Below are 16,044 nucleotides of genomic sequence, written 5' to 3'. Positions count from 1 at the left end.
GGCTTCAGATTTTTAAATTATGAACAACGAAAATAATATAAAAGTGCCATTAAGGGGTGAATTCTCCAGTAAAATAGACCGTTGTTATGGCAACGCTTTGTTATGCTGCTTTCTTCATATTCATTCGCAGTAAAAACTGACAAATTGCTTTGTATTTGCAGAGCGATCAGGTGTTTTAGATATAAAACCAAAACCTAAAAAACGCAAAATCAGAAGTACATCTTTCTGATGTGTCGTGATAAAACATACGTGAAGTTCGTTTTTATGTGTGAAACACCTGATCGCACAGCAAATACATAGCATTTTTTTACTGCTAATGTATATGAAGAAAGCAACGTCTGATTGACAGAAAAATTGGCCCCTAATTCGCATAAGATACAAAATACTTCATATGAAAAAGAGCTGAAGTCATAACGAATAAAATTGTTCACACTAAACTAAATTTTACATTAGAAGTAAACATAAATTAATCTAAAGTTGCACAGATAATAATATAATATACATAAATTTTTTTATGCATCTATTGTACTACAAAACAGTTTAAAGGATGTAAAATCTTTCTATTGAGTGATTTTCTTATATTTATTTAGTTACAGAAATATTTTACGATATTTAACGTGTTCTCAAAATTGAGCAATCATTCCACACCTGACAAACAAGTTGTTTTGTCGATAAATTTGGCATCAATTTTGTTTACGCGAACTTGTAGTCTTGCATCACTTTCACTGCACATTAATAAGGTAGCTGAGCTGATGGCAAACATTTTATGAACGTCGTAGAATAAAATTTACTATATTGTAGCTTACTCTAACGAGTATCTCTTACAACTTTTATGAACTGTTGTTGAACAAAAGATATTCGCATAAAAATTGTAAAGTATTTATACTTTCTAGTACCATTGCAAAGTTGTCTTAAGTTTTGCGAATAAAATATAATTATTTGTTACAAAAATAATCAAGAAACATCACATTTTTGACTAATAAGACTAACTCAATGCACTAATTTCTCAAACAAAACTTTATTGAATGTAATTAATTTTAACAAATACGTTTTAGAAAATCGCACTGAATCGAATAAACATGCCGGAATAATTCAGAATTACATAAAAATGACTCATAGTCATATTGTGTTTTGATCTCAATAATTGTAAGCATGACCTAAATATACACCTATTATGATGGAAGCAAAATGACTTATTGATTAAGGTACTTGTCTGTTTTAATCAGTAATTCACAAATTCAGTAATTCACAAGTCAAGTAATTCAACTATAAGAATCAGTATGAATAATGGTATTTTGGTGCGTACGAGGTGTGTTCAAAAATACCCGGAATTTTTGAATCGCTCGCTTGTGAATAGTCTTGTTGTCATTTTTTTATTGCGTTGGAATTCATGCTCCTAAAGTTTGATGAAATTTTCAGATATATTCACTATTTACTTTGTTTGTCATAGTCGCTAAGGTTCGAGATGCTTTTATGGCTCGGCGGTTTTTGCTAATTGGAAGAATTGAAGAGTCAAAGAATTTGTATTAAATTAATTGTAAAAATGAAAAAAGATAAAAATAAAAATGTGTAACAATGTATGTGAAATGTTACAATAAGCAAGCCCAGTTACAATAAAAACAAGTGTGTGACACCAGCATGTCAAAGCAGTTAAAAAACTGAAAAAAAAAAAAAGGATTATGAACTATCGTCGAATCACAATTAGAGAAGTTGCTGATAAAGTAAACATATTAATTGGGTCTTTTCATAACATTTTTTCAAATGTTTTGGGCATAAAATGAGTGGCATCAAAATTGTTCACGCACCTGCACACTTGTCATCGCTTGTTTCTATTTTTTGATCAAAAACAATTCCGCAGTCATGCCTCTAAATCTCCATATTTCCCAGATATGGCTTTGTGTGACTTTGTTCTGTTCCAAAAGTTAAAGAAACCCATGAAAGGTCGGCATTTTACTTCCAAAAGCACAAATCTCCCACCCATAAAAACACGTCGAAACTCAGCGACTACCATAGACTAAGTAAACAGTAGATGAATTAAATTAGATGAAATTAGATTAAATTTTATAAAACTTTAGAAGCATGTATACAAATACAACAAAAAAATTGACAATCAAACTCTCCAGACTCGAAAAATTTAAAAGTTGCGTGTACTTTGAGAACACCTCTTACGTGAATAAAAACGCATTATTTGAAATTAATGTCGCACAAATTCATTTAAACATAGGCAATATAATACGAATTCATAGAATTGAAAATTAATATAGAATTATATATTAATGTAACCATCAGCTGCTAAGCTATGAAATAGCATGTCGTCAAATATGCGTCAAAGTACAAAGTTTTACATTCACACTCTACTACGCGTCAACCCACATTGCATATTTTTATCACAGACGTATCAAAAATCTGCAACTAAAATAAATTATTGAAGAAAATCAAACAACATATCCATTAACCCTTTCCACTCGGATTTATACGCATTTCGCCGCCACTCCGGTGACGAAATACATATAAATCACGCAATTCGCGAGTGGAAAGGGTTAAAACAAACTAAATTCACATATTTGCATGAATAGATTTAGAAATAATAAATCACCCATTGCAAATATTCAAACTTATTTGTTAATGCTAAATAAAACAAATCATATTAAAATCTAAAATACTCCTAATTATACCAACTGAATAGATTACTTGTATTATGGATTCATATCTTAATATAAAGGTACATATTATATCACTGCTTATTAAATTTGCTCATCATTTATTTGTGAAATCGCATGAAAATATAGATATATCTAAGTGGACTTTTTTATATAAAGGAATATAATGAATGTATGAATCTGACAAGAGTCACCCGTAAAGTTTCACCCATACACCTAAAATAATTTGTAACTTTCCACACCAAAATAATAGCCTTATAAAAAATATTATAAAATATATCTTTGACTTATATGAAATAACAGAAAAATAATATCGGTCAAAAATATATTTCAAACGTAGGTAACTATTTGTTTCTCAAAAATTCAGTTCTTTTTAAATCTATACTAAATCCTCACTGTCATTCAAAATTTGAACTCACGACCTAGTCTCAAAGGAAGCATTTCAAAGAGATTCATATAAACTATAGTTTCATAACATTCCTATATAATAACAGGGTACATTTTAAAAACAAAATTGAAAATCTTTTATAAACAGCCCGGAACAACATTTGGGATCACATAACATTACTGGTGTTTTTGTGAAATAATAACATCTATAGTTACTAATATAATTTGTCATATATAATCATGTTTAAAATCCTAAAATTACTAAATATAACCACCAGTTTCTATAAAATGTAAAAAGTAAATTTATTGCGACTGATAACCAAATGTTAAAAATTTGTCGAGTAATTACAGATTTGTCACAAATTTCTAGCCTATTTGTATGACTGCCTATTAAATAATATCACTGCGCCACAAATAGTGTTTAACAGTACTTTAATATAAACATAACTATATCTACGACTGACAAATATGAATATAACAATTGTACATCGAAGCGAAACAATGTGTTTGTACATGACATAGGGACTATCACACAGATTCGTGTGAAAAGTTCTTTAGAACTTTCTACTAATGCATGCTATAGATTCAATATCGATCACTAAACAGTAATTCAATATGAAATGTTATAAAATTTAGTGCAAAATACTGTCAAATTATCATTTATGTTATTTTTAGAAAGTTAAAATTTAATAAGGGAAATATATTTAACGTTAAATATACAGGGTATCCCAGGATTGATCACAACTACCATGAGAATTTTTAGAAAAAAAAATCCATTAAAACTATGATCTTTTAAGTGCAACCTATAGCTTTGGTGAAACTGTGACCATTTGTTGATTATTGTGGTTAATTTTTATTAATTTTGTTTATCTAAACCTTGGATCGGTAATGGAATTTACATTGCTAGGACCATGGTAAAAAATAATAGCATAATTGCTTTAAGTTTGTAAGAATTAAGACTTTTTGTTTAACAAAATAACAAATTAACTTTTGTTCAATAAACTCAAAATTTTCTTCTTTGAGAGGCTTTCATTTGAAAAAAAAATGTATTAAAGTATGTTGGAAAATATCATCAAAATTTGATTCATTTTATCAGTATTGTAAAATGTTAAAACACTTTCATAATAAAAAAAATAAAGTAAAATAATAAAAATCTAAAAATAAGGGATATAAGATGATATAGAACTTCCCACTATACCTTAGTACATTTTTTAAAGGAAAGGCTCTTAAAGTAGACCAACTTTCAAAATATGTATTAAGTATACATAATTAACAAAAGTCTTAATTCTCAAAAACCGGTACACCCTGTATATTAAAATATAATACTACAACAGCGCCAGATTTGACAAAAAATGAAGAAGGAAACATATCGATGTCACAATTTTGACACCATTGTCAATTATATGCATAAACCAGAGCACAAATATAATGAACCAATTATCTAACTCTAAATAAACGATGAATCTTATTCATGCATCACTCATCGTTTAGAAACATGAATCTACAGCATGCTTTGGTAGTTTTCAATTAGAATTCTTATTTCAACAGACGTTGGTCAAAAACAAAGAAATGATCTCCAAACCGTTTCAGCAAGTGGCATCAACTTCCATCTGAGCTATTGCTATTGCAATCTTCGAATTCAGGCATAGACAACATTCTACGATTCTGCAAGTAATTCAGTGACTTATCACCATTCTGAAGCTGATGGTTTCCAACTGCCCTCGACCTGTAAGCCGCAGATTTCAATCCAGCAGGTGGTAAAATTTGAGGAAGTTCTAAGATGTTCGATATTGTAAAATCTGGCTGAATAGACTCGTGCTCAACAACGCAATTCTTGTCTAATGGTAGCCAGATGGTTAATCCAAGTTCTGCTTCAATACCGCCCTAAGATTTTAATTTTTGCACTTCGTTTAGATTTTTTTAATAACATTATAAATTATAAATAATGGTGAAAATTAGCATGATCGATGGATTAACTTTAGCACTGAATTCACATTTTGCGCATACATAGTGTGCTTCATAAATGTGTAGTGGCAAAATGAAAATAATTATCAGAGAAGCAAAACTTTCAACGTTTAGGCGTCCTTGCGTTAAAATAAAAATATTATAAGATAGAAAACGCCTCGTTTTCTGATCACTTCCCATACGGTTTGACCATAGTTTGCGAAATAATCAAGTTTTATTGGCCCATCCTCAAAACCATAAGCGATGTGTGAATATTAATCACGATTTATTACAATAAATCACGTACGTCGATCAAGCGTTTAAAAAAATAATAAAATTTTCATAATACCTATTAGTCTTTTCGGAGTGTTAGACCTTTTCTATAAACATATCGAAAAAGTTTTGCTTTGTCTCAGCTTCATTAAAAGTAAGAATAAAAAATGTACGAAACTTTTGCAATGAAAAGAAAAAGGGCGCAGGCCTTTTCAACTAAAATACTACAAATAAAAATAATAAATCAAAATCTAATATGATATTCAAAAATGTACAACACCTCGCAAGAGGTATTTGTTACCAGTGCGATTTCAGAATACTAGAACAATAGATTGTCCTTAATTTTTTCCTGGAACAAGATATTGCATTAACATGGTACATATTTAAATGTTAACACATTACATTTCAAGGGAAAGGAAAACAGATCAAATAAAATAATCGGTTATGTTTTATAATCAACCTGGTTTGATTATTCCATTCTTATTTGCTTTTTTAAATCACAAATATTAAAAAAAGTTATTATAAAATAGTTGCCGTTAAATTATTGGTAATAACGCAAATGTAATTTTGATAATGCCGCAAATTAAATTATTATATTAAAATTAAATCTAGCCGTTTAACTTGCCAATATTATTAGCGTTTGCCTAATTATAACTATCAAACTAGTTATTTATTTACGTATTGTATGTTTTATTTTATTAAAAAATATATTGCTTAACAGAATAACTTAAATCTTCAGATGTATAACCTGCAGTTAATTTTAAGGGGGTATTCTAGTGTAGAAATTCAAAAAAATCGTTTTTTTTATTTCATATTTTCAAAGTTTAATTATCTAAGAATATGGGTACGAGAAGGTTTTTGAAAATTTGAATTATTTTCGGAGATATAGGCATTTTACTGACTCGGTCTCCATACTGGTTTGGCTTCACGCAAAACTTTAAATGCGTTTTTCTCAGAACAGACTTTTTCAGTACTGTTGACACGATTTCTCGAGCTCTACTCGACCGATTCACTTGAAATATTCAGAGAGTCTTGTTTATAGACCTATCAATAGCCCGAACTAGGATTATCCCCAAATTCCAATTTTTACTATTTTTAAAAAATTTAAGAAACTCAAAACACAGTAAAAAAAAACACTTTTTTTTAAAACAGTCGCCAATTTGTAAAAAAAAATTCTTTTTACTCATCGCTAGTTCGGGCGATTGCGACATCATTGTAGATTAATAATCTTTTTATTTTTTGCATTTCCGATGGCTAGGAGGGCTGAAATCATGTCAAGACTGAGGTGCCAATTTTTTGAGACCACCCACTTCATCAGCTGCCAGTTTTTACAATTTTCAACTTTTCTATTTTTTAATTTTGGTTTTGTATTTTAATAATATTAATAAACAAGTGGTAAAACAATGGATAGTAAAAACATTCATTGCTTTCTTTTACACTTTAAAAATGACCTAAAATTCATCGCTCTATACTAGAATATCCCCTTAAATTAAAATTGCACACGGGCGTCCCAAATGGTTTTCGAAATATAGATTGCAAAAACAAGAATTACACAGAGACTCATTTTCTTTGGCAAAAGCTTGAAAAACCTTTTGTCAGTTTTGTCCATATACTCAAAGAGTCTGTAAAAAATCTCTTTATAGCCTCATAGGTAAGGTAAGGCAATTACATTTCTTTAATTTGTATGTAGGCAGACAAGTATTTATCAAATAAATCCAAATCATTAATATATTTTTTGTACTCTGTACAATATAATCATAGCGTTTTCTCTCCCTGAACCATAAAAATCCATTCGACAACAAATTAGTATTACCTTAGGATGCAAGAAAACTACCCAACACCTACCTGTATGTCGGTCTCCAATTTGTCGCCAATCATCACGCACCGTTTTGGCTCAACGCCAAGATATTTGCATGCTTCCAAAAATATCTTCTGATCCGGTTTCGCCCATGGTAGATCACCCGAAACTATAATGCAATCGAATAAACTTGTCAGATTCAATCTCTCCACTTTCTCCCACTGGGCGGAACTTGGGCCATTTGTGATCAGGCCCAATAAATACTGCTTGCGCAAGCTGATCAGCATCTTTCTGACGTTGTCGTCGATCGAAAGATAATAATATCTCAATTGCAACCATTTTAAATAGACTCTCTGCGTTAAATGGTTGTATTGTTCGGTGAGACTCTTAGACCAAAGATGGCAGCGCCACGTGTTTAGGTCGCATTCGAGGTTGTCGGGGCAGAGACGAAATGATTTCACATAGTTCTGGGTAATTAGGGACGCCTGCTCGCGAGATATGTTGTGCTCGTCGTGCAGTAATTCGGCGATCTGGAGAATAATAAACAAGATTATCAGGAAAATAGTCCCAGGTAGAGTAGTATATGACAAAAAATCATTCATCCATGAAAATAATACATACAGACCATTATGACTATAAATAAACTAATGGTGCGTGACATCGTGCCTTAAGGCAAATTACTGGAGCTTTTCGTACCATAATTTATTTAAAATTTTTTTAGATTTTATTTAGGAAATTTTGAAATTTTTCGAAAATTTTGATTATTTTTTCAAAGCGCTCGCGTTGCGTAACTGTTTTAGAGACGTAATAGCTAAGTCGCAGTCTCTATTGATTAAACATTATAAATCATGGCACATAATCCACGAAAATGTGAACAAAATTTGTACTTATTGAAATCTCTGTAAAAAAACGATAATTTGATGTGCATATGTCTTATAATAATTTTTGATCTCCGAAGCCGTTGGACCTGCCTATAGATAAACAAGTATAAATAGATCATACGTTTTGATTTTACCTGCCTACCTAAATAGGCCTGCCTGCCTTCCCAAAAATAAAATTAATTCTTCACTCCATCAATACAAGTAGAACGATTTTTGAATCATTAAAATCGGGCGCTCCATTTTCTCAAAAACTTAATTGCCATTTTTTGACTATTTTTAACTTCGCGTAGGGTAAGTTATAAAAATCTAAAATGAAATTTTTTATATATATTTACGTTTCAGAGGTTTCTGAACATTTTGGCATACCTTAGAAAAAATGGATGTATGTGTGTGTGTATGTGTATGTGTGTGTGTGCGGATACAAATTTTCGTCGACGATTTCGAGAACATAATTCAATCGATTTCAATTATTCAAAAAACATTCGATTACTGTTGATACGGAGACGTGCTGATTAGTTTTTGGCATAAGCAGGTCTAGCCGTTTCGAAGATGCAGGGCAAAAAGTGCCAGAAACGGTAACTCAGTTTTTAGGAGAACGGAGCGTCCGATTTGAATATATCAAAAAGCATTTTACTTGTATTGACAAGATGAAAAATTAATCAAATCTTCATGAAGGCAGGTCTAGCGAATTCGGAAATCTGGTGAAAAAAGGAAAAAAAAGATGCCATTTGGCGGTCAAAAATGATCATTAAACATATGCACATCAAATTATCAGATATTTTATAGAGATTTTAACAATAAGTATAAATTTTATTTACATTCCTATGGGTTCCGTACCAATGTTCATCCATCAGACGGCGACGCGGCGCTTACGCGCTTTGACATTTCGTTTCTATGCAGTTAAAGCAGTACGACTGCTTTAAAGAAAGTTTAGAATTTCCAAAATATATCAAAATAAAGAAATTTTTTTTTCACAAATTTATAGGTTCTCAAAAATCTAATTTTTCGAAGTAGAATTTTTTTAAAAATATTAATCTTTTAAAAAAAAAATAACAATTTTTGGTACGGAAAGCAATTTGCCTCAAGGCACGATGCCATGCGCCCCACTAGTTGCTCCGTATCTTCGAAACGGTTAGACCTGCATTTGCCAAAGACTAATCAGCACGTCATCCCGTCAATATGAAGCAGTTTCAGAGATTCGATAAAAAAGTTAAAACATTTGTCGGTTAAAAATGATAATTAGTCATATGCACATCAAATTATTTGGTATTTTATAGAGTTTTTAATAATAAGTACAAATATTTACAACAATGTTCGATAAAGATTGAGACGCTGCGCTTACCGCCTCGATATTTCGTCTCTGAAACAGCTTAAAATTTAAAAAAAATAAGAGAGCAAATTTAAAATTTTGAAAAAAATGTATGGTTTTCAAAAATTATTTTCTCAAAATTTAAAATTACGAATATTAAAATAATTAAAAATTTTAAATTGCGGTACGGGAAGTTCCACCAATTTACCTTATGGCACGATGCCATGTACCACTAGTTGTAAATAGTTTCTTTAATTTGATTATTTGATTAAGATTAATAATATTTTCTATTACTTTATAAAGAAATTGCAAACCGATCTCATTCACTACAATTATAACCTCCTGGTCTATAAACTATATAAAAATGTAGAGAATAAAGTATAATTATTAATAAAATAGGTAATATAAGTAATTCTTAAATATGAACATGTTAATAATTAAATAGTGTATAAAATGTAAAAAAATTAAATATATTATTGAGACTGATATTCGATTGAATCAGAAAATCAAATTTTTTATTAAGATTCGTGCAGAGTTTAATGACCCCCAAAAACGTTATTTTTAGTTTGCAGTTGATCTTGTAAAATTTATTACAGGATATTCTTTGAGAACTACGACATTCACAGTAAAGTGGAATAAATTCGAATATATCTGTGAATTAATGATTTTGATATAAAATTAAATTAAAAAATTTGATTAAAAATGAACGGCGAATAATTGCTTCAAATATTTTTTTATTAACAATAAATACATAATGACTAGCATACAACTTATACATACAATTATCAAATTCATATTTGCAACATTAATGTAACTAAGTGTAATATATGAATATTAATATTATTTAATATTAAACTTGATCGTTGCTTAATTTGGTATTGGATATATTGATGAATTAAACAATGATCAAGCATTTTTATAATTGAATATTGGATATCTGCCAATATTTTAAATTTCATTTTATAGCTAAACAAATCTGTTGAATCATTAAATCATGATCAAAAATAACTGCTCGTAAACACATCTTAAAAATGTAATGACCTCACTGTACAAACAAAATTCTCATTCTAGAAAATAATTGTATACATTTAATTCATAAATCGACCTATTGACAAATATAATTCAATAATTTCAACCTGTCAAATGCATATAGTAAATATTTAAACTATCAAAATAATTGATAAATTCATTAGTTGCATAGTATAGATGATCTAAACCTATATTTAGTTGGTTAGATTTACAAATTTTTTACCTCATTTAACCCGAAGAAAATTGAAGATAGGTTCGATAAAAAGTATCAAAATTTAAAATAACGTATCTGAGCAAGTATTTATGCATTTATCTCTCTTTAGTATACTAAAGGGATAAGTACAAAAAAATTAAAGAAGATAAAATATTCAAAATGTGATAAAATGCAGGATTAGGTAATTTTTATGTTTAAAAAAACAATGATAAATTTTCCATAAAATTTACAGGAGACAGCTTAATAATAAAAAAAGCAAATATATTAAAAAATTTAAAACAAAATGAATCCCATCCCATCTTACTATTATTGCACTGTGATTTCTTTCTACTAATGCTGGAGTAAACAATTTTTTTGATGAAAGAAGTTTCTAATAAAAAAAATCCTTAAATCAGTTCACTAATATATTTTTTTTTAATAAATATTTTAGTATATTTATGAATATTTATTTTACAAATATTACAAAAATATTGTCAACATTTCATATGCTTTGAACTTTTAAGCCTTAAAACAAAAACAATTAAACATTGTCAAAAAAAGTACTTATATTATAAATATATATAAAAATATTTTCATAACCTAATTAAGTTTTTATATTGTTATTTGCATTAAAAAATTTAATCTCCAAATAATTTTTTTCCCAACTCCATCAATCTGTGATTTCTACATACTTTCAAAGCATCCGCTTTCTTAAGTACATCAATAACATTTTTGTTTGCATCCACTAAATGGCATAAGAAATCTTCATATGCAGATTTGACATCAGCCTGTAACGATCCAATACGAACTTTCTTAAGTGTTGTTACAATTCCCTCTGCCCAACCACTTTCAACAGCAAAATCTGATATCCATGGGACCAAAGGTAAAACAGAAGACATTGTTTGCATTCCTAAAAACCACAATTCCATTAATTCCATCCAGTATTCTTTATAGGCTAAAGAAACAACTAAGGCAAATGGGTCGTTGCTTTCATCCAAATTGTAAGCATCCCATAAAAATCTAATAGATGATTGGATAAAACTGCATATGGAAAAATCATTTTTCTTCAATTTTTTATGTTGTGCTTTTAAAAGCAGTAATCCAAGAACAGCCAAGTGACCTTGAAGAACTAAATTTTCAGGAGTACCACGCAATTCAGGAAGACTACTGAAGATGAACTTGAGTAATGTGCCAAAGAGAGCGCTTTCTTCAACTGTTTTTGCTTCCAATACTGTTATATTCATAAAAATGTTGCACAGGCTTACCAGTGCTGCTCTCGAATCTTTCATATCAGCAAGTAATTGAGGATCCAAAGGCGCTTCAGGTTGCGATAAAGCTTTCAACCTATCAGCTTTTGGTATAGGTGGCTTTTTGTAATGCGCGATTGACCAATGATACACCATACATTCATAAAGAACTTCGTCTTGTTTATTTGCTAGCAAAATATCCCTTGCCCGATCTTCTACTGCCAGGTGACACAAAGCTGGTAATAACATTCGGAGAACATCTGCATCAGATTCAGTTTGATTTTTATCCTGACTAAGCCTGTGCGTTCTTGCAGCATAAAATGTGTCATTAGCTAATTGAAGCATATATGGTAACAAAGCGTACACAGCCGTTCTCATGGCCGAAGTTTCTGTGGCTAGCCAAACAGCTAAAACACGCACCATGGCACAAACAAAGGATTTTTCTTTTGGAGGTAACTTATCTTTGTTCTTATCATTTGATACTTTAGTTAAAACTGATATTACAGCTGAAAAGGCACCTTTTAATGCTGTGTATATTGTTTGCTTTTCCTTTTGTTCCAAATCTAAAGTATCATTGGCCATATAAGCTACAGAAAGTTCTAAGATTATAAAACATGCTGAAATTAAATCACCATTTGCCAAAGCTTGCTTTAAACTTTTATCATCCATCTGCATACGAACTTCAATTGCACTGAGTTGTAGGAGAAGCAGAAAGAATTGCTTGGGATTTTCTTCATTTCTCAATGTCCATTCCACACCTAAAACATCAATTACAGCAGATGCAAGTTTCAATGCTGGGTCTCGTTGGTTTTTACCAATGCGGCTGCCCAATATATCACTTAAACCTTTAAACAAGCTGCCAGGCCAAACTTCAGTGTCAGCCGTTCGACCAACAATGCTACGTCTACAATTAAATAATAGAGCTCCAAGTATCGAACACAAAGTAAATTTTCTCTCTGTGTGATCAGTTTCAAAATCCAAGCAAATACGATTTAATAAAGCATGAAAATTTTTAGGATCTAAATCCCAAGCTGAAGGGCCAAATTTACTGACCAATGTAACTATTAAATTCAGGGCTTCATCAGTCTGAAAACTTTGTTGAGCATATATTTGAGACATCTTACCAATAGCGCCTCCTTCAAGCAATGCTTTCTGCCCAGGTTCATATGAAGCTATGCTCTGAAGACAACTATAAGCTTCGCTAACAACAATCAGATTATCATCGTAATCATCATCATCAGCTGTTTGAACTATATCCAAGAAAACTGGAATGTTTTCCAACATTTCTTTATGTGTAGCGAGTTCTTCATCTTGACAAAAACATGTAAGTATTGATAAAGCAACACTCTTATATACAAGTGGGGGACAATCTTCGGGAACATCGGCACTTAGTAATAACTTCTTCAAAAACTTGAATCCAATGGCTTCGAAGAGAGCCTTCTTAGCAACTGTTGTACAATCTTTACCCTTCACTAACTTTGTCACCATAAATAACGCGGCAAATTTTTCCGTGTCGGTTTTTGCACTTTGTAAAATAAGGATACATTTTTTAACAGGTTCAGATATTGAATCAGCCATGGTTAATGAACACTTAAAACATTAATCCAGCCAGCGTAGCGGTATGTAACTAAATGCGTTTAAGAGATGAAAGTTAGGTTATTTATAACTTACGATAGAGAGCGATCCGGCCTATATTGGGAAATGTACGCGTCACTAAAACTTCGACTTTCCAGCATAAACTATATTACATCTGTGCACAAACACTACGAAATATCAATGTTTTCATGTTTATTTTAAAACTTGGCACCAAAATAGAACGTGTTGAAGCCATTTTAAGAGAACTGTCAAAACACCCTGCGACATCTTTGAGCAATCGCTAAACTCGAAGCGGCATCTAGCAATATTTTTGGAAACAATGAAATAATGAAGAAAAACCAAAAACGCGATTACAAAATGTAGATTGTTACTACATATATGAACAAAGTTTTCTTATTCACGTATTTTTTATGTTTTGCTAAAAGATTTTATTAAAACACATTGCCGCCATTTTGTACAACTGTCAAACGCACAGCGCCATCAAACGGTTCATTTGGAAAAACGCGGTTTCAACCAACAACGAGGCAAAAATGACATGAGCACTGCTGCGACAAACTTATAAAATAATTTACAAAAATAATCATGCAAAATTGTTATTTTTACGTACCTTCATACAAGCCAATGTATCCGCTTTTCTTGTCGGTATCAACGTGTTATCTAAGTCGAAGAACAATGCTGATATCGCATTTTGTTTCTGAGCACGCGAAGCTGCCATCTTTATGTGTCAGGGCACTATTGTCAAATGATAATGGACTCAGCCGCAATGGTTATGGAAGCTAGCAACTTTTCCGGCAACGGAATCGACCAAGATCAATACTTAATTCTAACCAAACAATAAAATTATCTAGTTTCTTGCGAGAATGCGCGAACTTTCTGCGCAAACTATTATCTGTATTTGTATTTTATTAGATTTTCTATATTTATAGAAATTGATAATTTTAAGAACTATTGAAATGCGACATCGCAGAATTATTTCACTTACAACGGTGAACAACGCATGCGACAGACCCGGGACAATTGTCTATATATAACGGTGAGGTTTGTTTTTTCTGTGCAATTTCAACCATCTAATAAATTTATTTATTGAAATTTATTATAATTTTGTCAAAAAACCATCTCTTATCGAAGGTTTGATTTCGAATTGTCTCTTAATTATTCATAAAAGCTTTAAATTACAAACAAACTAAAGATTAAGGATGGCATGCCATTTGAATAAATGTTCGCATCAAGTAAATTATTAAGGTGCGTCCACACCTAACGAACGAACACGAACGAACATAAAAAAACGTACCAGAACGAACGGCAACAGCATAGTGTGGACGCCACGACGATCACGAACGAACATAAACAAACATGGCGAGCAATGTTCCGCAACTTGTCGGTACATCAAAGGAAATTGTTCGTTCATGTTTGAACTCGTATGTGTATTGTTTTAATAATTTTAATAATTTAATAATAATTTTTTTAAATTTAATAATAATGTTATTAATTTTAATGTTTGAAAATTTTAATAATATTTACTTTTAATTATTGTGTACAGTTTGAAAATTTTGAATAAATTATGGAATGGTCAAATGACGTAATTTCATCATTCATAAATGAAATAGAAAAGTTTCCTATAATATGGGAGACTAAAGACCCTTTTTATAAAATTATTAGAAAAAAAAACGATGCTTGGGAAAGTGTAGGCAAAACGTTTGGGATGTCAGAAGCTGCAGTAAAGAAGAAATTGCAGTCATAGATAAAAGAAGAGTATGATTGCAGTCTTTACAAGTAAATATCAAACTTGTTATCATACATAGACATTCAACATATATGTTGAGGATGAGAGTATGAAAATTGAGTATAGTTAGCTCAAGCCTGGAATGTTCAGCTTGCTCCAAATATGAATGCTGAGAAAAGAAAACGACTCAAAATATAAATATTAAATACAAAAACTGAGTGAAATTAATTGAATAATTTATTTACAGTATATTTACAAAATATACACGAACAAAAATCACACAAAAACCAGTGAAAATGCCGTATGATTAAAGCTTACATCCATATCAATAATAAAACTGACGTTTCACGGAACATCTGCGAACAACGAAAATTCAAGCGCTCACTGCTTTTAAGCGCTTGTTCAAGTTCGTTTGGAATTTTTTGCGTTCGTTTGTGTTCCTGTTCGTTCTTCCTTTGTATTTTCTTGTTCGACATGTTCGTTCGTGTTCGTTCGTTAGGTGTGGACGCACCTTTACACACGTTAAAAAACTTAGCAAGTTAAATTTTTTAAAATTGATCACACACTATTATTTTCAATAAATTAAAATAATAAACTATGATTTATTTAAAAGTTATAGCGAGTAATGTTTATTCTGAGTACTCAAAATTGGTCTTACAAATTCCAATATACATAAATATATTATTGCACTAATAAGTTATAATTATTTATTTTAATATTAAAAAAATGAAAAAAAAATACGTTTACATATATATTTAAATATTTTTTAACGTGTAAGATAAATTGAAATGTATACATATGCAAATTTTATTCGATTACATTTCACTTACATAAATATAAAACGCAGAAGTTAAAACTAATTAATATTGTGACGTATTTTCTAATCAATAACAAAATATTGTCGATGCTTGATATGTAAAATAATAAATATTAGCAATCGAACTCTATAACAATAGGATAAACAAAAAATAATATTTGCGTCGTTATGGACGGTTAAAAAACTA

The 16,044-nt window shown here is 30.5% G+C and overlaps 2 protein-coding genes across 2 annotated transcripts; both read right to left on the bottom strand.

The window, feature by feature from the left end:
* Positions 1 to 4,532: 4,532 nt before the first annotated feature.
* LOC113386789 (N-acylneuraminate-9-phosphatase-like) lies at positions 4,533 to 14,104 on the bottom strand. The gene is made up of 3 exons (XM_026624544.1): positions 13,925 to 14,104; positions 7,110 to 7,592; positions 4,533 to 4,931 (listed from the first exon to the last, which is right to left on the bottom strand). The coding sequence occupies exons 1-3, from the start codon at positions 14,030 to 14,032 to the stop codon at positions 4,647 to 4,649; spliced, it is 876 nt and encodes a 291-aa protein (XP_026480329.1). The 5' UTR covers positions 14,033 to 14,104; the 3' UTR covers positions 4,533 to 4,646.
* LOC113386788 (neurochondrin homolog) lies at positions 11,113 to 13,664 on the bottom strand. Its single transcript, XM_026624543.1, has one exon. It carries the CDS (start codon positions 13,297 to 13,299, stop codon positions 11,113 to 11,115), a length of 2,187 nt encoding a protein of 728 aa, XP_026480328.1. The 5' UTR covers positions 13,300 to 13,664.
* Positions 14,105 to 16,044: the final 1,940 nt, after the last annotated feature.

Source organism: Ctenocephalides felis, unplaced genomic scaffold (assembly GCF_003426905.1).
Source record: "Ctenocephalides felis isolate EL2017-DRISC unplaced genomic scaffold, ASM342690v1 CF-g0.4_SCAFFOLD_03571, whole genome shotgun sequence".
NCBI lineage: Eukaryota > Metazoa > Arthropoda > Insecta > Siphonaptera > Pulicidae > Ctenocephalides > Ctenocephalides felis.
The sequence above is the reverse complement of the archived record's forward strand: the minus strand, read 5'-3'. Positions and strand labels throughout refer to the sequence as shown.